The 23946-nt window shown below is 40.7% G+C and overlaps 1 protein-coding gene across 1 annotated transcript in view; it reads left to right on the forward strand.

Moving 5' to 3' along the window:
* CTNNBL1 (catenin beta like 1) overlaps positions 1-23946 on the forward strand; it is a 176606-nt gene that overhangs the window by 47262 nt on the left and 105398 nt on the right. Inside the window, exons 4-6 of the mRNA XM_005568970.4 lie at positions 4531-4670; positions 15558-15655; positions 23197-23290. Of these exons, the coding sequence (XP_005569027.1) occupies positions 4531-4670; positions 15558-15655; positions 23197-23290 (332 nt within the window). The remainder of the gene's footprint in view (positions 1-4530; positions 4671-15557; positions 15656-23196; positions 23291-23946) is intronic.

Below are 23946 nucleotides of genomic sequence, written 5' to 3' on the forward strand. Positions count from 1 at the left end.
AGACCATATTTGGAAGAAGAGTCTCAAAGCTGGAAGGAACTTGAGAAGCACAGTCTATTCTACCATCTAACTCTTGGTATTTTTTTTTTTTTTAATGTTACCCTTTATTAACTATCCCGGTGAGAAGGATCTAACTTTCCAAAGAAAGCTATTCCATCATTTGGCATCTTTGGCTCTTAAAATTTCAACTCAGAATGAGAAAGCATTTCAACAAATTCGTATATGAAATCTATCTAGACTCCTTAGAATCTTGGTCATTTCCCTGAATTGGTTTCCACATCCCTCCTAAAAGATGGTTCCTTGAACAGATGTCATGAAGTTTTAGGGTCATTAAATCAGTGTAACTCTGTATTGTTCTCTTTTAAGTACCCTAAAACCACCTTGTGGCAGCTGTTTTCATCTGTGCCCCCATTTACAGGCATCTCCCAAGTTTCTGTGTTGGACCAAGGCCTGCGTCAGGTGCTGGATGTCCAGAGATGAATAAGGAATTGTCTCTGGCAGAACTGTCTCATGTTCTGATTTGTGTCACAGTTATGGTTCACTAAAGCCATCAAGTTCGGAAAGAAACACATGTGCCCTTATGAAACTGTATCTCTCCCAGCCTTCACATTTGTACTTGACTTTTTGGTTCCCTGCAGTTTTCTGTGTGGATCCCAGGTAATTTTCCTTTGGTTAGATTTGGCACATTATTATTACCTGTCAGGAACTTTTGAATTGATTCTGTCAGCTGCTGTGCTTACTGTCTCTTTAAGCTTTGTGTCATATAACATTTTTTCGTTTTGCCTTTTATATATCTTTGCTCATGTTATTGATTAAAAAATAATAATAAAATACTTGATCTAAACAGGACTAAGCACAGACCCCGCCAGGTGACTGACAGTCTTTCACTTTTTTTTTTTTTTTTTTGAGACAGAGTCTCGCTGCATCGCCCAGGCTGGAGTGCAGTGGCACGATGTTAGCTCACTGCAACCTCCACCTCCCAGGTTCAAGCAATTCTCCTGCCTCAGCTTCTCAAGTAGCTGGGATTACGAGTGTGCACCACCACACCTGGCTAATTTTTGTGTTTTTAGTAGCAATGGGGTTTCACTGTGTTGGCCAGGCAGGTCTCAAAACTCCCGACCTCGGGCGACCTGCCCACCTTGGCCTCCCAGAGTGCTGGGATTACAGGCATGAGCCATCACGTTGGCTGTTGATCACCCAAATCACCAGATCTTATCCTGCACTCAGCACGATTTTGTTTTTTACTGTTTAGTGCCCAGTCTCCCTTGTCGGTTCTTCCAAGTGAACTGGAAAAACCTTTTGTCAGGTTGTTCTCCAGAAATCTTGTATATACACATTCACATAAGGCAAATAAGCCTTAGAGGTTTGTTGAGGCCTTTGGGTTCAAGGATTATATAGATCTCCTGGCCCATGGACTATTTGAATCTTTCTGCACCAGCCTTACTGAGTCATGATTCTGATTTTAGCTTCCACACTTCAAGTGATCTAAAAAAAATAATCTATTTGCAAGCAGAGAAGGGAGCTTTTTAAAAAAAAGGTATTGGGGGAAAATCTTGCTAAAATAATTATGAAATTTACTTGGAATAATAAGTGAGAACAGGCAAGGAAACACTAAAAGATAAAAACAACAAGGGAGTGTTTTGCAGCAACAGACATAAAACATACTATAAAGCTATAACAATGTGAAAGTGTAGTCCTGACTCAGAAATTCACAGACGAATCAATGAAATGGAGTGAAGAGCCCAGAAACAGATTAAAGTACAGATTAAAATTTAGTGTATGATAGATGACATTTTTTTAAATCTGTGGGGAAAGGATAGATTATGGTATTGGAGCACTTGGCCAAATATTTGCAGAAAATAAAGTTAGATCCGTGCCCTGTATCAATACACTAAAATAAATTTCAGATGGATTAAATATTTAAATATATAAACATAAAAGTACACCATAAAATATATCTTCTTTTAGCATAGGAAATGTTTTGCTCAGGATACATGTAAAATAGAGTTCATAAAGGCAAAGATTTTGCTACTTGAACTTTTTAAAACCTTTATGTCAAAAGGAAAAAAAAGCCTTTATATCAAAAAGCACAATGTACAAATTAAAGGGCACTTTATTTTTTTGCAGCATAGAATAGAGATTAATTTCCTGAATATACAGTGTTTATAAATCTATAAACAAAATGAGCCTCCTAATAGGAATGGGCAAAGGATAAATACAAATAGTAAACATTACAAGAATGTTAACCATCTTACTATCAGAAATGCAAAATACAAAATGAATTTTCTTTTCTATCTCAAATTGGAGGAAATACTCTTTGTGAAGAGGGTAAGGGGAAACAGGCACTTCGTGTGCTATTGGTACTTTCTGGCAAAATATATCAAAATCTATTTAAGTCATTCATACTTTGACTTGGCCCTTTCCTTCCTGGGAATTTATCCTAACAAAATAATTAGGAATGCATATACATCTTAGTGTCATTTGTTAAAGGGAAAAAAAATTGGAAATTATCTGAATGCCTGACAAAGGGGGATTGGTTAGTTAAATCACAGTATATCTACTCAAGGGAATACTATGTGGCCATTAATTTATGATTTAGAACAGGGATTGTAGATAAGCTTAGTCTGCCACACCCAGCCTGTGATTGATTCATAGTCTGTTCTTGGAACGCTGTGTTGAGAAGGATTCTGAGGCCAGCCATGTCAGCTCAGCAGGGAAGAGTGCTGTGGTGAGTGAGGGATTTTGCCATGTAGAAGGAGAAGGACCTATAGCAGTTTGTCAGGTATTGGCTTATCCTATTGTAGTAGAATAATGATAAGGGGAATTATTTAGCCTATAACAACAACAGCAAAAATTGAATATAGAACTCTATACTATATAGGCTTACTTTTGTGGGGTAAAGTCTGTGAGTTGAGAAAAATGACTTAAACATACAGGCAAACATACATGGTATTAAAGCAGTTGGTTAAACATTCATAGAAAATAAAGTTAGATCTTTGCCTTATATCATACACTAAAATAGAATTTAAAGGTCTGTGAGTTGAGAAAAAGGCTTAAACATACAGAGTATTTTCAATGGTTATTTTTGGTTAGTAGGCTTATGGATGATTTGTTTATGTTTTTGAGGGCTTGCTTTTCTTTCCCTGGTTTTCTACTAGAAGTATATTATAACTGGGAAAAAATATATAAGCATATAATTAAAAATACTAATGGAGAAAAACAATAATAGATGTTGTCTAAAATATGGACATGTTTTAAAGAATTCTAAGTCTCTAGATTTTGTTCCTTACTGACTGCAGATTTTTGGAGAAGCTGTATCTACCCAGACCGACAGCATCTGGAAGTTGATGAGTCCTGTGTGACTTCAAGAGTCCCTGTTTGTGTCGCTTTTCTTTGCGCCCTCGATTTAATTCAGTAGGCATCTGTGGATATAAGAGACAAAGATATAGTTCCTGTCTTTAAGAAGTTTACTTTTGAGAAGAGAAGATAGACATATTACAGTAATAGTAGCAGCAATAGTAAAGAGAACAAATACTTACATAGTGCTTTTTTATGCTAGACATTGTTCTCAGTGCTTTATATGTCCTTACTCATTTACTCCTTACAGCGGCCCTGTGAGACAGGTAACATTATTGTCCCTATTTACAGAAGAAACCGAGGCATAGAGAGGCTAAGTAGGTGGCTAAGCCAGGTACATACCCAGATAGTCTGACTCCAGAGTCAGTTTAAAAACTGCTTCCTCTCAGTCACTCTCAGTCGGGTATTGTTCAATTGCCTTACGCCAGATTAGCTCATTTCCATCTCAGAACAAACCCTCCTGTCTTGTTCATCCAAGGCTTAATTGGCATTTCTTATATGTCAAACACCGGGGGAGGGCATGCAGCGTGAATGCAAAGTAGTTCTGTTCTTAGCGCCTGGGCGTAGGTTTGTTGAAAGGTTTAGGTGTAGAAATGTGAGTAAAGTATCATGCTGTGTAAAGTTGGTGGTGATTGTAGAATGCCAGAGACTAGGTCTGCTTTTCTTTGGTATCTGCCTCTGAATCAGCTCCAAAGAGGAGGGAGAGGGAGGGTATTTTTAGATACAGAAAATCTTATCTTCCTTTGGGTAAGGGGAATAACTGGCCCTTGATCTGAAGTGCTGTAAAATCCTTTTTGGATGGGTAGTAGGATAACTGTGTTCAGGGCAACAGAGTGAATTGCCACACCAAGGGGTAATGGTAGCTAATCTATAGGACTGGTGGGCAGATCGTTTAGTGCTACAAAATGCTTTGGGAGCCTCTGAAAGGCAGCCTGTGAGTGCAAGAGTAAGGGAACCCTGTAATGAGATCTGAATCCAAGATTGATTTTTGTAATGAGGAAATCGATTTCCCAAGGAAATTGTGTGACAGTATGGTGTTTGGATGAGTGTACTTCTTGGTTGGTCTGTTGTAGACACTTTGACAGATCGTCTTGTTGTCTAGATTATTGCTGTTTGCTCCTCATTGCTGATAGTGCTCCTTTACTTCTAATGATGTCTTGTTTTCCCTCCTAGGTTCATGGAATCCGAGCTGGACCTAAATGACATCATTCAGGAGATGCACGTGGTGGCCACCATGCCAGACCTGTACCACCTTCTGGTGGAGCTGAATGCCGTACAGTCGCTTCTCGGCTTGCTTGGACATGATAATACAGATATCCTTTCAGATCTGACCTCAGTAGGAAAGCTGACATGGTGGGGAAGTGCTATTTACTCTCTCTCCTGTCTCTCTTTGTAGATGTGTGCTGTAAAATCTGATGTTCTGTTTCCATTCTAATTATCTTCTATCTTGAAACACACAGTGCTTTTTACTCATTGGAAAGTCTGGTTTTTCTCTCTTAACAAATCTTGCAAATCTTGGGCAATCCTTAATTGTCCTATTTGCTCTTATTAGTACTAGAATTAATCATGATATATTTGTTCATACATTAACAGCTTTACTTTTTAGGATGTGGATTGGAAGGCCCCTTATGGGGGCAAAGCCAGACAGATTTGAATCTGTTAATTTAGGCATCTTTCTGCTAACTGATGGTCCAGTGGAGTTGAGACTAGAGAAGGTAGTGAACCGTGGTAGAAAGCACATTTGGATGTCCAGGAGGACAGGGGAGCTATTCTGTTTTATTCATTCCTATATTTCCAGTTCCTAAAAGCGAGGCTGGCTGTGGTGGCTTGTGCCTGTAATCCCAACACTTTGGGAGGCCAAGGTGGTTGGATTACTTAAGGTCAGGAGTTTGAGACCACCCTGGCCAACATGGCAAAATCCCATCTCTAAAACTATAAAAATAAAAATTAGCGGGACGTGGTGGTGCACACTGGTAGTTTCAGCTACTCGAGAGGCTGAGGCAGGAAAATCTCTTGAACCTAGGAGGCAGAGGTTGCAGTGAGCTGAGACCATGCCGCTGTACTCTACCCTGGGCAGCAAAGTGAGTGAGACTCCATCTCAAAAAAAAAAAAAAAAAAAAAAAGACTGGGTACAACACATAATAAATAACATTTAATATTTGTTGATTGCATGTTAGGCCTAAAGAGACAATCTAGGTTTGACTCTCAGCCTCATTTTTGTGTGAAAGATGGTGCCCCTCCACAGCTTGTATTCTTTGCACAGGTAGAGTTAATAATTTTTGTCTTTCAGTGTTATTTTTATTTGTTTTTAGAGAGAGGGTCTTGCTTTGTCACCCTGACTGAAGTGCAGTGGCATAATCATTTACTACAGCCTCAAACTCCTAGGCTTAAGTGATCCTACTCCTTAGCCTCCTGAGGAGGGACTACAAGTGCATGCCACCATCCTAGCTAATTTTTATTTTATTTTATTTTATTTTTTGGAGATGGGTCTTGCAATGTTCCCCAGGCTGGATTCAAACTCCTGGCCTCAAGTGATTTTGCCTCAGTCTCTGGAGTAGCTTTCCATGTTACTGAGAGGATCAAAGGAGTGTATAAATGCTGAGCACAGTTCCTGATATGTAGTAGGCACTTAGTAAATGTTACTTGTCACTGAATCTGAATCGTGACTTCCAAAACCATTTTATACTTTATCTTGGCTATCAGATGTGCTGTAGCTTTATTGCAAAGGCTTTTGATGTGTCTGTGGAAAGGGTTATGTTCATTAAACCAAATTCTCTTCTAGTAGTTGTTCTGTTTAAATCCAGATTTCCAAAGGTAAGAGACAAATGAAGTTAGTCTGCTTGAGTGATATTCACAGGGAATCTGCTGCTGCTTCATGTTATTTTCATCTTTCTGGTAATCTCTCTCCTGAGAGCGTGTCTGACTAAGTTCTTGCCTGGCTGATAATTCTCATAGAAATAAATCAGTGAATAATTTTAATGCAGGCTTCTTGAAGGACTGTCTTAAGACATTTCTGATGCTTCATGTAATGTTAGATAGCATCAAGAATTGATCTGTTAGCTCCCAGATTTATGACTTTGTTCACCAGGGTTCGCTGTGGGGTTCTGGGTTGTATAAGGACCCTAGTTAGTTAACTTGTTGCTGAGTGAGCTCAGTACATGGTCTCATGAAATTTCACTCAGTAGACCTGCTGTGAGTGGTCATGATGTACCAGGCACTGTGCTAGGCCCTTGGGAACCATAAGCTGTGCTGGTTGCTCAAGTAGCATCAGTCAGTAAATATATATTGGGCATTATCTTGGTCTGTTTGGGCTGCTATAACAAAATACCGTGAACTTGGGTGGCTCATAAACAACAAAAATTTATTTCTTACAGTTCTAGAGGCTGGGAAGTTCAAGACCAAGGCACCAGCAGTTTTGGTATCTGGTGAGGGTCTGCTTCCAGGTTCTTAGATAGCTGTTTTCTCACTGCATCCTCACATGGTGGAAGGAGTGAGGGAGCTCGCTGGGTCTCTTTTTAGGACACTAATCTCGAGGGCCCCACCTCCAGGTACCATCACATTGGGGATAGGCTTCAACATATGAATCTGTGGGGGGATATAAACATTCCTTCTTTGGCAGGTAACTGCCATACACCTAGCTCTATTCAGGGCACTAATGATCTTCACAGATTCAGAGACTACGAGTTCTAGTTGTTACTTCACATTTCAGTTCACCTACAGAAGGGTAGATTTCGGAATCTGATCAGACCTTAAAGAGGACTTAGCTGAGCACCTTGTTTGTTTTTACTTAGTGACAAGTGTGAGGTCCAGATGTTGGACAGCTAACTTGAGGTTAAGACGGGCACTCCAGGTCTGTGATTTTCAGTCCAGTGTTCCTCCAGTGCACCTCGAGTCTTCCTGTGGGATTTACGACATTGCTGACAGAGTCGCATGGTCACCTGTTACCCTGTGTATTAGTACAGAAATGACTTATTTTCTTTCTGGAAACACCACTCTCATTCTTTTTTCTATTCCTGCTAACTCAAAATAATAGTAACAGCTTTTGGAAGATACTGACATTTTGCTGATTCACCAGCCTGGCTCCTGCTGGGGAGAAGACTGACACACAAAAAAACGCTGCTCGACATCGGCATATTTGGGAAAGGCAAGGGCACAGATGTTCCAAGTTGTTAAGTTCTGGTCTTTAAAAAGGGAAAAAACACATCCCCCTATAATAACTTTGACAGATTGCCATTTCCCTCCTGTTTTCTGAGAGCTAAACTGTTTTTTTTTTTCCTCTTGTATGCCAACCTGCACCCAACTGCCCTAATGATATTTTTTAAAATCTGATTTTTAATTATGTCTTACATCAAATTTAAAGTGCATTTGAAATTTTTTTAATTACCTTAATTTTAATTAGAGGCAGCAATTAGGGTAAATGTCATCCTCCTCAAAGTACGATTTTTCTTGAAAGTGATTTCAGGAAAGGGTAGGTCCTCTTGACTTGCATCTACCATATCCTCTGTTGGTCGGAACGTTGCTCTCCCTGCAACATTGCACTCTGCTGCTTGTCTTATCTGTGATCTATAATGGAAATCTTTCTTCAGGAAACGGTTGTTAACAATTTACTGTTGTACAGCTGTAACTGCCCAAAACACCTTACCATGAATAAACAATTTCATGGCAGTCATGACTTAAATTTTTAATCTTTTTTAACTCTTCATTTATCAACCAAGACCATACATGGCTGGTTATGTTCCCAGCAAGCACTGGTCATCTTTGCTTTGTCCTCCTCTGCGAAAACATAAACTGTAGGGATTTTAATTGGATCAGAGGCTGGTTTGTTGTAACCTTAAGAGGCAGAGGATGTGAGAAAACAGCTTGTGCCTCATCCTTTCAACCGTGAGAAGCAGCTTCAGAGTTTATTCTGGCGCTCTGCATCACTGCTGCTGGTGAGGGCTTGTCAGCGCTTCTGTGCCTCATCTGCCCCCTTGAGAGGCTGGAGCCCAGCCATCGGTTGGCTGCAGAATGGATTCTGATCTGTGGAGAGCATATCTTGGGGGTGGGGAGCACACACTCACATGGTTTTGGAGGATTACTCTAAATGCAGTCGGAGGGAGCAGAAGGTGGAACCCAGCAGCTGCTGCCTTTTCAAAATAATGCTTTTTAAACACTTTTTCCTTTAAAGTAAATCATTAAACGTGTTTAGAGCTCCTTTCTTGTGAACCTTTTAGAGTGTTTCTATGGAAAAATAAAACCAAAAGTACATTTAAAGATATTAAAGTATTGCTAAAAAATCCATTTTTGTGGACTGCTTTAAGCCAGATTTACTCCACTGGCCCAAAGGAACAAGGAGGAATAAAAGGGGAACAAACAAACAAACCACAACAACAATCACATGGCGCCAAATGGATAAATACTCTGTTTTTGTGTGTCGCTTGCCATGTTCTCAATTTGAGTGGTTAGTGGAGTCCCTTCTAAAGTCTTTTTGGTAGATCACTGTTATTTACTGGGTTCCTCCTTTGTATGATAAGTGTGTTGGATGCTAATAAAAAATAATGACTCCAGTTTAAAGCAAAAACCCTCAAATTACCCCCACCCCCCACCCCCATGGTGTGTGTGGAGAGTGCATTTGGAGCAGTATGCTCAGGAAATACCACTGACTGGAGCCCTGAGAAGGTGTGTGTCATCTCTGGCTTGGGGGTGTGGGGAGTGGAGATGGGTAAGCTTTTGACAGACGTGGAGATTAGCATGCATTTCAGGTTTATTTTTGTAGCCTCTCCCTTTGCGATGGACATTGCCATTCCTCGTACTATGGATGGAAGCTGATGTGGTCTTGCTGGCTGCTCATGTAGTCACTACAAATTTATCAAGGTATCAGGTCCATGGCTTAATTAAAAAAAAACAAAAAACAAAAAACAAACAAAAAAAACAATGACTACTGCTTCCCAGCTAAATGCCTTATTCTTTAATTAAAATAAAAAAAATCCAGTAACCTGAACCCAATTTATTCAAAGTCTGCTTTCTCTCCACCCCTTTGTGAGACAGAAAAATGAGGTCTCACTGTAATGTTAACTTAAGGTACCAATACATTGGGTTGAATGCTAATATTTAAGCAGGGAAAAATTTGTAAGTGGCAGAGTAGATCATTGTGCTGATGGGACGGCTCTTTTTGGTGTGGAATAATTTTAGGGAGTGGTCATTAGCACTGTTCTTTTCCAAATGACTATTTAGTTTTCTTCTGATTCTAGAAAACCAGGAGAACTTACAGAGTTGTCAAGTGAGTTTTGTGAAGAATTACTGTGGGAATTTGGAAAATAAGGAGATTGGTGTTTTAGATCAACAGGGATCAACTGAACTTGAGTAATCTGGGTCTGAGAATACTAAAGTGGAACAAACTGACTGAGACTCACCATGTTGTCCCAGAGGGTGTGTACAATAGTCAAGGGTGCCTTGTGTTGCAGACCCAGTGCTAATGAGCAAGAATAGGGCTGGGAAGGGTTTGAGCCTCCTTAGGGGCTTTCTTCTAATTGGACTGGGAGGGAGTTGGTATTTGCTCCATTGCTTTCCCGCCAGCACTGTCTAAGAAGACTTACGTATTTTGAGCTGTTATTTTTCTAGGAGCTGTATTTGTCTTGATATTTCCAGAATTAAAATTACGTTTAGAAGAATTTACTTCTTTTTCTCATTTGTCATCTGACTTCCTTGACATGTATTGATAAACTACTTATTTTTTGGATCCAATTAAATATGCTCTGAAGATAAACACCTTAGGTTAAAAGTGCCAAAATGGCAATGTAGAAGAAGGATCTTTTAATGTAACTTGAAACAAACAAAACCTGGTACCAGATTAATGTAACTTTTGGTCTTGTTTTAGGTGAAATCTATGTCCCCGGAAGATTAGGGTGGTTGTAGCCTGCTTTGGACATTTCCCCTGTGGCATATTACTCCCCACTGGCATTTAATAAGGACTTAATAAATGTTGAATGAGTACATTTTCTCCTTCATATTAGTTTGATCTAGGATTGTCCAGTTTCATTCTAGGTAGCTTTGTGCCAGCTGCTTTTGAAGGAGAAAAAGACCATTTTGTCTGTTTTGAAATTCATCTGCATTAATTGAGCTATATCTAATTACTGTCCTAGTCTAGAACTTAAAGAAAAGAGAATTTTTTAAAAAGCTCACATTTATTGCATTAACAGTTATATTCTCTGAATCTATACTGGTTTATTTGTCTTAAGAAAGCTTTTTTGAAATGACTTTTAAAAAGCCATCTGCTTAATACATCTTATTTCTCTTTCTTTGTTGTTTTTTTCATAACTTTGTTCCTTGTGGACTCATCTCATTGGAGATTAATGAGATTAATGCTTAGTTTCTGTGCCAAGACTCTAAGTGGGATATGACCCCAAAACAAATATCCAGAGCCAAAAAATAGAAGTAAACACCACTCTTTTTTTCCAAGAGCCATTGTGTTATGGACCATTTTGTGCCCAGCTGGTCTTTTTTGCTTTACCTATTATTACACTAACTTATTGCCCCAGTAGTGGACAGGTACAGAGGGAGTGCGTGGGTGGCCTTTCTACTCGACATGACAAAATAGGCTATCAAAAACTGTGTTTTAGTAATTCGCAGGGAGACAGGCTCTCTCTTTTCCTATTATACTTGGACAGAAGAGCCTTTTACCTTGTGAAATGAAATTGTAACTACAGTGGAAAAACCTATCACCCATGCCCAGAGTCTGCTTGTGAAGAAATGCTGGAGGGATGGCCAACCATGCTGAATTTTCTCATCAAGATTGAGAGTTTGTCTGTCTTTAGTTTTGATTCTCATTCCTCTTTCTGGTCTTCAAATGACCTCTGTCTTCTGGGTCATATTATATTACCCAGGAGTTGATGATGGCAATTACAGACTTATTACTGCCTTGCTAAAATGCTATTTTGTGAAAGTTGGGAATTTATATAAAATCAGTTAGTGGTAGGATTGATGAGATGTTTACCAGGCCTGGTAGGTAGCTGATTTCTTATTTGACTTCTCAACTGAGGCAGGAAAGTAGGCAAGTAGATATCCATTGAAACATGATAAGAAACAAGTTTTCCTGGAAAAGCCATTTATGCTTTTCTATAAAATCACCTTTGTCTAAAATGTTTCTTATTTTTTAAGTTTCTAGGTTTCATGTGACACATTTGTGAGCGTGGTATAAGAATAATCAAAGAAAAATGTGATATCTTGCCCACAAGACCTGAAAGGCTGATAAAGGACTTGATCAATCTGAATCTCTGTGGCATAGCTGAAATATAAAATTAGATCTTCCAACCCATTGTGACCCAAAAAGGGGGGACCATGCTGTTGTTAGCTTAAACTTTAGATTTTAGAGGCTTTTGGAAAAATGAAGGCAATAGTGAGGGCTTTGGGCATTCTGTGGGAAGACTTGACTAACAATCTGTATTATAGTGCTTTTACATTTCTTGAGTATTTTAACTTCCTTGGCCTTTGACATACCTGATCTCATTTATTCCTTATAGCTACTCAGTGGAAGAGGCTGGGCAGAGACTATTACCCCAATTTTACAGATGAGGAAATTAAGCTCTAAGGAAATAAAGGGGCTTGCACAAGATTTCATGGCTGGTGATAATTTTGGGATCATTCAGATCATTAAAGATGTGAGGCAAAGATGAATATGACATGACCCTTGTCCTCAAGCCTGCTTTGACTCTTCATCTGTTCATCTTTTAGATATACTTCACTTATCTTTTTGAGGCTATTGCTTAATAATCATCACATACAAGTTAATAAGTATTTAATCATTCATGCTGTTATTCAAGAGATATAAAGATAACACTACTTATTGCATTATTGCATGCCTGATTTAGATCCTTGTTCTATAGACACTTATTTATTTGCTTTTTTTTTTTTTTTTTTTAATAGAGACAGGGTCTCACTATGTTGCCCAGGCTGGTTTCAAACTCCTGGACTCAGGCAGTCCTCCCACCTTGGCCTCCCAAAGTGCTGGGATTGCAGGCATAAGCAACTGTGCCCAGCTCAGTTGTCCTGTAGACATCTGACTCCACAGTGAGGGGATGGATGGATGGATGGTTGGATGGATGGATGGATGGATGGATGGATGGATGGATGGATTTAGGTGAATGTTGCCATATGTATTAAATAAGCTTTTGAATGGATTATGAACTTTTCAAGAGAATAAATATGGGAGTTTCTTGGAAGAGTGGGGAGGTGTTAACATTTTATTCTTTTCCCTGAGTCTTTTACTAATTTATGGTGGAATTAAATGATAGTTCTTTTCTCTGTGGTTACAGCAGGGTCAATAGCTAGAATTTACCTGAATGTAGCCATATTTAAACTGAGTGTATATCCCCTTGTGCATTAATATGAAATATAGTTGGCAATAGCGTTGTTATTGAAATCAGGTGGACCTAACATTTTTCCCTTACTATTGCAGTGACCTTTAGATAACTTTTTTTTTTTGAGACAGGGTCTCGCTCTGTCACCCAGGCTGGAGGGCAGTGGCACAGTCTCAGCTCATTGTAGCTTCCACCTCCTGGGTTCAAACAATTCTCCTTCCTCAGCCTCTTGAGTAGCTGGGATTACAGGCATGTGCCACCATACCTGGCTAATTTTTGTATTTTTAGTAGAGACAGGGTTTCACCATATTGGCCAGACTGGTCTTGAACTTCTGACCTCAAATGATCTGCCCACCTTGGCCTCCCAAAGTGCTGGAATTATAGGCATGAGCCACCACAGGCCAGAGAACTTAACAACTACTAGCTTTACCTTTCTTATCTGTTAAATAGTACTTGCACCGAACCTTATAATGCTGCTGAAAGAATTCCAGTAGCATAGCACCAGACATGATGCTGTGACTTTTAAAAATGGCGGCTATTATGATGATGACTATTTTAATTTTAGAGAGGGAGAACTACTAATTCTTACTAGTCAAGGGTAGCTCTAGGGTTTCTAGGGGTTAGTTTGGTAGCCTGGTTATTTTTGCTGTTTTTTATTATAATTGATTCAAATAATTTGTGTGTTTCAGTTTACTCTATATCAGGCACATATGTTGACTCTGTCAACAGCTTTCTGATTATTTTTTAGATGAAGATGTTAAGCATGAAGGATTTTTGTCCAAAGACCTTTAAGCTCTTTGCTCATATTAAGTTTTGGGTAAATATCACCTTTAAGAGTGAAGGAGTAAGACACAGAAAGCTTAATTACATATTCATGATGGTCAGCTGGTCAGTTAGAGATGAGTAAAGCAAACCTTCAAGTAATTTTTCTTTCAGCAAAAGACTGCATATAATACCCAGAACATCAGTCATCAGCTAGCAGGTCCTGTCATTTTTGTTCATATGTTCTGCATCTTTTATTTTTTCTTTTTAGTAAAACTGCCCTGATTCTGACCTTTGTTGAATCTTCAGGATTCTTTTGTATGTGGTAGCTTTGGAATAGGCCTTTCTCCTTCAGGCCTGGCTCCCACAACTACCCACACATGCTGTCCACGTGGTGGCTCCTGTGTGCCACCCCCATCCCTCACGCTCACCGTGCTTTAATGCATCCTGCACACAGCTTTTAGCTTATTCTTTCAAAATATTATTTTCTTCAGCTAGTTACAATTTTCTCTCCCCTTTCCACTTCCCTCCCCTCTCCTCCAATCCTTTCTTCTTTTCAAATGCCTTTGTACATTCCAGTCTCTCTGCTTTTATTCCCGTGGTTTTACCTTCTAGTCTGCCTGTCCTCATATTTTTAGTTGCCTGTTTTCTGAGCAGTCTTCTTCTAGCAAGTCATTACTAATTCCCCAGCTGCATCTGATTGCTCCTTTTCAGGACACATGTGGTTCATATTGTCCGTGTGTATTCTTCATTTGTTACATGTTGGTTATTGCCTGTGGTGTATGGTTTTTAAAATTGTTTTAGATTATCTATCTTTCTCATTTTACAGATGAGGAAACTGAGGCCCAGAATGAAGAATGGATTGGCCTTTATCATGTTCAGTGCTTTAGTCATCATGGGCATTCAATAAATGCAGTTTGCTGGAGCAAGGTATCTGTTTCTCTCTCTCTCTCTCTCTCTCCCCCCCCCCCCGTTGTGTGTGTGTGCACCTGTGTGTGTGTGTGTGTGTGTGTGTGTGTGAGAGAGAGAGAGAGAGAGAGAGAGAGAGAGAGAGATAGAGAGTTTTCAGGTGAGGGAAAGGAAGCTTAGTTATAAGTTTAGTTCTGCCACCAGTTTCCAAATATAACTCTCTCCTTCATGTTTCCCTTTCTTTATACTTCCCTTTCTTTTCTTTTCTCTCTCTCTCTTTTTTTCTTTATTCCTTTGAGACAGGGTCTCACTCTGTTTCCCAGGCTGGAGTGCAGTGACGTGATCATAGCTCACTGCAGCCTTGATCTCCTGAACTCAAGCAAGCCTGCTGCCTTAGCCTCCCAAGTAGCTGGGACGTTAGGCATGTGCCACCACTCCTGGCTCTTTTTTTTTTTTTTTTTTTCCTAAATGTTTAGTAGAGACAAGGTCTCACTGTGTTGCCCAGGCTGGTTTCAAACTCCTGAGCTCAAGCGGTCCTCCTGCCTTGGCCTCCCAAAATGCTGGGTGTTATTATAGGCATGAGCCACTGTGCCTGGCCCTGTACTTCCCTTTCCTTTTCCTATTTTTGCACAGTTTTAAATTCTCTATTCTTCCTTTTATATTCATAGCAGTGTGACATTTGAGGGGACAGAGGTTGATGGGGACTAGCCCAATTCCATATAAATTTTTCCCTTTGTTTTCAACCAATTATGTCATGTCCTGATCTCTGAAGACTCCTTGGTGAACATCAGCCACCTCTTAGAAATGATTACTGCCTTCGAAGGTGAACTGTACAAGGTAGTTAAGATTATACTGAGTTTCAAGAATTTAAATTACGAGATGAGGTTGAGGGTGTTGGCCTATTTCTCACTGGAAAAGTGACTTCCCAGGTGATCTATTTAAAATTTTGAAATCTGTGAAAATTCAGTGAACCTATGGACTAAGCAGCGAGGAAGGCAGCATAAGGAAAGAGACCGAGTGAGTCAGTTAACATTTAATGAATACCCACTGTGGGTAGAACCCTGTTGAAGAGATGTTAATAAAACCGGAGTCTATTAAAGGTAAATGGTGATAAAGCAATTGAGGAGGAAACAGAAGGGAAGAAAAATATCAGTAGCGTTTCAGTGTGTGTGTTATACCCTTAACATTTTTCACATGTGTCCATAGCCGTGGTCGATTTGCTTCAGGAATTAACAGATATAGACACCCTCCATGAGAGTGAAGAGGGAGCAGAAGTGCTTATCGATGCTCTGGTAAGTTACACATCCTCTGGGGTTTTGCAGGTTTGTATAAGTTGTTGGCATTACCACCACCATCGTCTCTGAGAGTGGGTACCAGGTGGAACTCCACAGTGACGCTGCTCTGTGGCGAGACCGGAGTGAATAAGGAGAGTGAAAAAGTAGAGATATGACTGGGGCAGTGCTTTATGCTTTGAAACTGTGTCAGGCAGAGGCCTCGCCCTCATTAAGTCTCTGCAGTGGGCAGGGCCATTTCTCATTCTTCTCACCACATCCTTTCACATTGGCATTATTGCTGCTATTCCCATATACAGCCATGAAGCTGTGGCTTAGAGAGGCCAAACAAATGGCCCGTGGTCACACAGCCAGGATTTGAACCCGTGGTCTCCTAGACTCTGTATTTTCTGCCCCTTTCTTTCCTCCTGTCTTTTGTTGCTACTGACCTTTTTACAAAGAGCTTTCACAAATGTTTTTCTCATCTGGACTTTCTAATCCCAAGTGCCAGTGAGAACAGGTATTATTACTTATTTTACAAATAGGTCATCAGAGAGGAATTGGAGAATGTTAAAAATGAGAATAAACCTTATGGCTCATTGAGGCCAGAATGTCTTTCCCTGCCTGTAGAAGACAGGGCAGTCGATGTCTGCAGTCTTTTGAGGAGCCTTAGGCCAGGCCTCAGAATATTCCTCAGCTAGTGATCCACGCAGCAGCCAACCCAGAGGAGCTGGTCTGTGAGGTGCAGCTGTGGCCAGGTGCCAGAAAGTTGAACTGCCTTACATGCGAGGAAACCCAGCTGCAGAAGTGAAGACTCCCACTGGGTTGCTCAGCCAGTCCTGTGACAGCTGATAAAAGAGCCTGCATGTTCTGATCCCCACCACAATTCTGTTTCCACCGCCCTAGATTTCCTAGTTCACTGGTGATCAGAGAGGGCCACAAAGCTGAAAAGGCACCCCAGCTGGCCAGTGGCAGAAGTGCATCTAGTCCAGCCCCTACCCTGATACCACCTGTGGAGCTCTGTCCACCTGCAGAGCTGTATCCTTCCTCAAGGCTCTGTGGGTTGTTCTTCCTTCTGTTGTCTTCTCTTGTCTTTTCTCTCTGGTAAGGATGTTGGTATTGGTTTTGATTCAGTTAGCAGTTTATCAAAGATCACTACAGCCACTTGTATTAGAAGCACCTGGGGTGCTTGTTTGGCTACTTTCTAGTCCTACCCAAGACCCACTGAATCAGAATGGCTGGGCCCGGGGTCCCAGATGATCTCAAAACCCACTGCTACACTGCCCACCCCCTCCTCACCCTTTCTCATAATGGTCTCGACACTAGAAATTTCCCATGTGCCGTGCTCGCTGCTGGCATTTGGTGTGAATGAAGGGGTTGTGAACCCACTGGTTATGAAGAACTGGCTCTTACAGGGAGTGAGGCTGGAGTCCAGCAGGGCCATTTATGACTGAGTATAATGAAAATTTCTATGGCCATTTTTCTTTCAGGCTCCTTTAGAGAGAAAACTGCTACTTTTATAGAATTCAGGGCCTTTATTTTTCCTTTGAACCACTGTGCAGAAAGAAAAGGATGATGTTGGGAAGTCCCTTTGTTTTGAGGGGCATCTGAGGAAAGACTGTGGCACTTGCTCCTACTCTGTGTCCCCGCAGTGTCGTTGTGCAGTCTTACCTTCCAGAGGTTAATTACATGGCTCTGAATGAGCCTTCCTGCCTGGTCCCTGGGCTGATTTTAATTACCATCCTTTGCCTGTCTGAATAGGGAAGACGAGAGAGGAACAGCTAGTCTGGCTGTTGCATGTAAAACGTACCCAGAAACAGCAATTCACACAAAAGTCCCCTTTGTTTTTTCCATGTTGCCAAGCCCACCGACAAAAACTGCATCTTGGCAGATTTTATTGTTTGTTTGGAAAGAAACAGTTCACCCTCAGTCTGGGGAGCCATTAGGTAACTGCTATGCAGGATGTTCTGTTTGTTTAGTTTAGTCTTTATTATTATCATATTAGTTTAAGATTTTGACTCTTACAGGTTTATCCTGGTGGGGCTGGTAGGAATCACAAGCATTGAACATTCCTGGACTCCAGTAGATTATTTGCTTGTCTGCAACCAGTCAGAAGTCATCAGTAAATATCAGAGAACAGAACTGGCGGTGTTCTTCCATTTACTTTTTTTACTCTTGTGCTGCATTCGGGAAGAAATTTGATAAGTACTCTCATATTACAAGGGTTGAGTTGTCTTTGTAGTTTTAATTTGGGGCCAATATCTGAGGCCTGGAATTGCATGAGCAGAGGCTAGAGGGCATGTGGCAGAATTTATTGTGGTGTGCAGTTTGCAGTTATTGCTTTGGTCTTTTTCCCAGTTGGAAGTCCTAAGCAATAGGATAGCACATTTGTGGGGAAAGAACGCTGTCCTGGCATTCTCAGGGATCTTCAGGGTTTTAAAATTTGGTTCATATCTACTGTTGTTACTTACACAAAAGGCAAATATTTGTGCTTTGTAACAAGTTGATCTGGTAGCTTGGAAAATGGACTCTTTTCTGAAGAGTGGTAAACAAGAGGGTATATTGCTTTGATGGCAATTCTCTGGCTTACCTCTCCACAGATGACTTTGGACTTCTTGAGAGTGATGATTAAATTACAGTCATTTTTCTACTTGCCAGTCCCAAAACTTGCCATGTGCTAGGTAGTCCCATGCCTTTGCTCATGCTTTGCCTTCCGCTTGCCTAGCCTTGCTTCTCTGGGGCTACCTGGAATACTACCTCTCATCCTGTGAGGCCTGACTTAAACTTTATCTCTTCCCTTTTGAGTTTTTTCCAGACTCATCACCTCAGCAGGATGTGTTGTTCTAGCACTTTGTACATCCTGGCACTTGTCACATTGGATTATAGACGTCTCTTTATAAGTTTGTCCTTCCTGAGGGGTGATCCCCATCAGGGCAGTGGTCAGAGCAGTGGCTTTGTCACTTACCAATTCTGTGTCCTTGGGAAAGTTACTAACCTCTCCATACTGTTTCTTTTTCTGTAAAATGGAGATAACAGTAGTGCCTATCATACAGTACCAAAGCGAGGAACAAGTGAGATATTTAATAAGTCTTTAGAACAGTCTGGCACAGGGTAAACACCTGATAAATGTTGGCCATTATCATTATAAAGGTACTATGCCTGGCAGATATTAAGCACTTAGCAAATGTCAGGTTAAAATTGTATGTGTCATCTGCCACACAGTAAGATGTCTGTGAATATTGAGTTCAACAAACATTTTTTTCAGTTTAAAAAACATTTCAAAAACATTTTGAACAAACACTCAATAAAACCACATTTAGGTGGGGTGGGCCTAAATAAGACATGAGAGGATAGAGCTTTAGTTTTTATTTGTTTTTTTTTTTTTAAAAAAGGAAGAAATAAGTAATGATAATACAAGGCAGAACATTGAAAACAGCTATGAGAGGCATGCTTCTGTGGACACCAAGAGGAGGGAGCGCTCACTTCTGATGGAATAATCAGGAAGGGCTGCAGAGCTGCAGGTATCAGCAATGGCCTCTGAAGGGGGCCTTTGATATGAGAGCATATGGAGGTGTCCCAGCCTATGGAGATGAAGTGTGGCTGGGTGGTGTAGCTGGCCAGTGTCTAGGAGCCAGCATTTGCTTTACAGAAACTCTTTATAGAGTTCCACAAAAGTGGCTTTGATGTGGACTTCCAGGGAACTACCCTCCATACCCATTCCTGCACTCAGTTAACCCTACTGAGATGTTAAACTTTGAAGCCCCATCTCGGTTTGCCTTGGACTTGGTTGGCGATGGATTTGTGCTGCCCAGGTGAGACTGAGGTTGGCCAGGTTTATGTTGCTGTAAGGGTACTTAATATGAAAATTCCTGGATCTTATTCCTTCCCATTTCCATTCATGTTCTCACCTTCATCTGTATTTGTTCCAAAGCAAAATTCATTTGTTCATTTGTTCACTAAATGTTTATCGAGCACTTGATGTGTTCCTGATTCTGGGAACCAGGTGTATAGCTGTGAGCAAGCCTGACAAAGCCTCTGTTTTTGTGGAGCTTACATGGTATGAGCGTAGGGAGAAACAGTAGATACATAAACAAGAAAACTATCAGAGAGTGGTTCCCTGTTTAAGAGAATTAAAATAGAGTGATGTGAGGTAGAGTGGCTGGGAAGTCAGGTTGGATTAAATAGTCAGGCAAGGCCTGAGTTCTGGAAGAAACCAGCCATTCAGAATGTTCAAGAGCAGGACGGGAAAAGGGCAAAAGACATAAGGCAAGACTGAGTTTGACATATTCAAGGAACAGAGAAGGGGCCAGTCTTGTGAATGTACAGCTGGGGTGAAGGGAGAACACAGAGTCAGGGCCAGACCACACTGGGCTCTGTGGGCCTTGGTGAAGAGGTTGGGTGGCATTGCCAGGGTGAAGGGAAGTAATTGGAGGATGTAAGCAGGGGAGTGGTATCGTAGCCTGACCAGCGTTTTAAACAGGGCTTCTAGCCGCTGTGTGGATAATGGACTGGAGGGGCAAGAATGGAAGCTGAAAAGTTACAGCTCGGATACAAAAGGCCTGAGTTTTGCGTTATGACCATGTTACTGTATTATTCTCAAAACTTGTTTGATCAAGATTCAGTGGGTATGGGTTTTATTGTTATTACTGTTTTTTAAATATGAAATTTCTGAAACTCTTAGTAGGCAGAAAAACCCCAGTCTAACTCTTGAGAAAGCTTATTGGCAGATTGTACCAGATAGAAAAAGAATCCCCCTTCAAACCCTCTCATCTGTCTCTTTTTTATTTCTTCCTCTTCTCTTATATCCACCCTCTTTGGTCAAGTGGAAGATAATGTCTGATCGTGCCCTTGAACTTTATCTCAGTAGGACCTCCCGGAATATTGTTTGGGAGGCCTGCTAACAATCAGAAATAACAAATGACTTATCAGAAAACATCACACCCAAGACAGTCCTGATTTCCAAGGCAAGGGTTCTCCAGCTGATGCTTTAATCCCTAAGCAGGATTTGTGTTTAGTTTCAGACTTTGTCACAGGTCCAGAAAATTGAACGTAGGCCCAAGGGGCTAGAGGGAATAGATCAGAATGCTAATTTGTACTTTTACTCAGTGATATCCAGAGCCATGCATAATATAAATATTTTTTGAAGGTTTTTCTGAGCTAAATGTATTTTGACTGCTTTTGGCCTTCCTGCAATCAGATAAAATTGCACTTAACCCAACTAAACATAAAGTTTCACAGTTTGCAAGCTTAAAAAGAGGTTGGATTTCCGTAGCAAGAAAAAATATTTTCCTCTAGCCGGAGGCCTGTTATCCATAACCATTCAGCTCTAGGACTTAAACGCATTGCTCACTGACAGTGTCCCCACCACCTTCTAAACAGCAGAGATGGGAAACATAACTAAGAATCAAAGAAAGGGGGAAAAATAATGCAGATAAAGCGGCAATAAGCAATTGAAATTGGTGAAGCAGTTTGCAGAACTGGCAAGCAGGGTGGTACCCAGTGGAGTAGTGGTGTCTGCTGCTTTAGGATTCAGGGAGATTATAAGTCAATCAGGGTGATTTAGGGAAAAACATACTGTGACATGGTTCATATTTTTCCCCCAGATGTTTTTCTGTTTTCTCTTACATACTCAAATTGTCCAGTTAATTAAGGAAAACATTGTAGTGGATTTCTTTAGTGAAGCTTTTGCTGGCTATGAGATTTGAGAGCAAGATTGTATAGCTCTTGGCACAAGATGGGAAAACAGCACTTTCCTGTATTTACAGGCTCCCAAATCTGGCATCAGTGTTTCTTCAACTAGTATCCCCTCCTTGTTCCTCACACCACGGCATAAAGGAGAGCCTAGAAAAATCTAATTCATTTGTGATTCAGGTATCACAAATTAGTCAATAATTTCACATTTCCCTTGTCCACATATTTCCCTTACATCTCACCCAGACAGAGTAAAGAGTCCATGTTTCAAGATCTATGCCGCCTGCCATTGCTTGCCTCCTCAAGCTCGGTTTGAATTGTGTCTATAGAATACTTTACATGCAAGGGCTCCGGAAGTATTTGGTTGGATGAGATCATTTCCTTCTTTTTTCTCCCTCATTCTCTCCCCTCATTGAAATAATGGGGGATTATGGGAAAAAGTAGAGTTGGAGTTGGGCACTTCTGCCACCAGCTTTGTGACTTCAATCAGACTAATTAACCTCTCAGAGCCTTTACTTTCTCGCCTGTGAAAGATGTGAGAATTACATGAGGATAAATGGAGCAATTACAGTGCACAAACTATGTGTTCCATCAGTTTATTTAAATTTAGCAAGATTTACTGAGTATCTGCTGTATATAGTATTGTAGTAGACTTAGGATATAGAAAGATGAATGAAGCAAGGTGCCTGCCTTTCAGGAACTTGGCTTTTTCTTAGCCAGTGGAAGAGAGGAACAGTGAATAATCAGGTATCAACAGGGTAAAGGGCTAGATTCAAACCTTCTACTTGATTCTTTGAGCAGCTGCCATGAACTAGACCTAGGGTAAGGCCTGTCACATATTTTCATTTACTCTTTAGAACTTATCCCCATTTCATAAGTGAGGAAACCGAAACACTGAGAGGGAGGATGACACAGATATGCAGCAGACCGTGTCTTCAGGTGGCTTTACTTATTGGCTGTGCTTAAGAATCCGTTACCAGATGGATCATCCGTTCTTGATGACAGAAAACTAGGTGTTTCCTTAGTTATCTTCCTTGGTGTGCCTCAGGGCTACCTAAGGGCAGTCTCCCTAGGACACAGATTGTGCACAGGAGGTAGCATGAAGTAGTAAAAGCATCATTTCACCTAAGGAGAAGGAAGCCAGGTTTTTGCCTTTGCCTCCACTGCTCCATAGCTGTGTGGTCTTGGCTGAGTCACTAACGTCTTGAACATCAGCTATATGGTGTGGCTACTGAAAGTTTCCTATCTGTCTCAACATGTCTGACTCCATTAAGGGAAATGCAGTAGCTTTCTGTGCATCCCATGTCATACAAATAGAAGATATTTTATTGTGTTGATTATTCCTTTTAAGAGGGAACTATAAATTCTTTATAAGTAGTAGTTTCATAAAAGCTTAGCAAGGAAACAGGAATGTTTTGAGGTCAACATAAAATGTGACTGGTGAACATTCCAGCGAAACATCTTTTGGTGCATTGGCCTAGAAATGTGTTTTGCTTAAGACGGCATTCTCGTGAGTTGTCTAAGTACCACAGAGAAGGAGAAAGAGCACAGGGCTTGGTTTCAGATGGTCTGTGTTCAAGTGCTAACACTGTCACTCACCAACCTTTTAACCTTGGATTTTACTTTGTCTCCTTGAGCTCCAGTTGACTCATCTGAAGTTAGAGATAATGATGCCTGCCTTTTACTTACCTCAGGGTCACTTTAAGACTTAAAAGAGATAATGGGATGGGAGAGCACCTTGTAAACCATACATTGCTGCTTTTTTACTCACTTTGTTCATTCAAATAGTGGAGAAGTAAGTATGGGAACGGGAACATTTTGGGGACCATTTTGTAACATCCCTCTCTCCTTTTGCTTCGCTGTTCTTGCAGGTGGATGGGCAGGTGGTAGCACTGCTGGTACAGAATCTGGAGCGCCTGGATGAGTCTGTGAAAGAGGAGGCAGATGGCGTCCACAACACTCTGGGTGAGAGGAAGGGTGCTTGCCATTGCCCGAGTTGCTTTGTGTTTGTTTTGGGGCTTTGTGCTCATTTCCCTTCCTTCTTCATAATATAGTCAATAGCAGGAGTGTTTTCCTTCCTTCTGCTCCCAAACTGCCTTCTCAGAAATGAAGACCTTTGTGTAAATTTCATATAGCTGCAGCTTTGGTTTGGCTTGTAGGTAATAAAAGCAGAAATCCACTAAGTAGGTAACCTTCCTAGTCAGAAACCGCTGGCTCTGGTTAGCAGGCCTTTGCCTCCAAAAGTTAGGATGAAGTCTATGCTGGTTAATTTGGTTTCCTTTGGAATGTGTATATTTAAACATTTTAAATCATTTTAAGTTGGTTTTTCTTATCACTTTCCTTCAATGGAACTGCAAACTTTTGGACCGCTCTGTACCTTTGTAGGACATTTTATTTGAAAAAGAGTTAGTGTTTCTTTCTCTCCTTAGGTATAGACTACCATGTAAACTGTGAGTTGAAATATTGCTACTACTTGACTGTCCCTACATCAGATTTTCATTTAAAATGATTCCTCCGTAGTATTTCTCCTCTTCCTTCTCCTCCTTGAATCTCCCCAGTCTTTCTTTTTGTAAAGTTGTTGAACCAATATCCTATTTAAAATTGTGTTTTGGGGGTAGCCC

This window comes from Macaca fascicularis, chromosome 10 (genome assembly GCF_037993035.2).
Source record: "Macaca fascicularis isolate 582-1 chromosome 10, T2T-MFA8v1.1".
NCBI classification, from domain to species: Eukaryota; Metazoa; Chordata; class Mammalia; order Primates; family Cercopithecidae; genus Macaca; species Macaca fascicularis.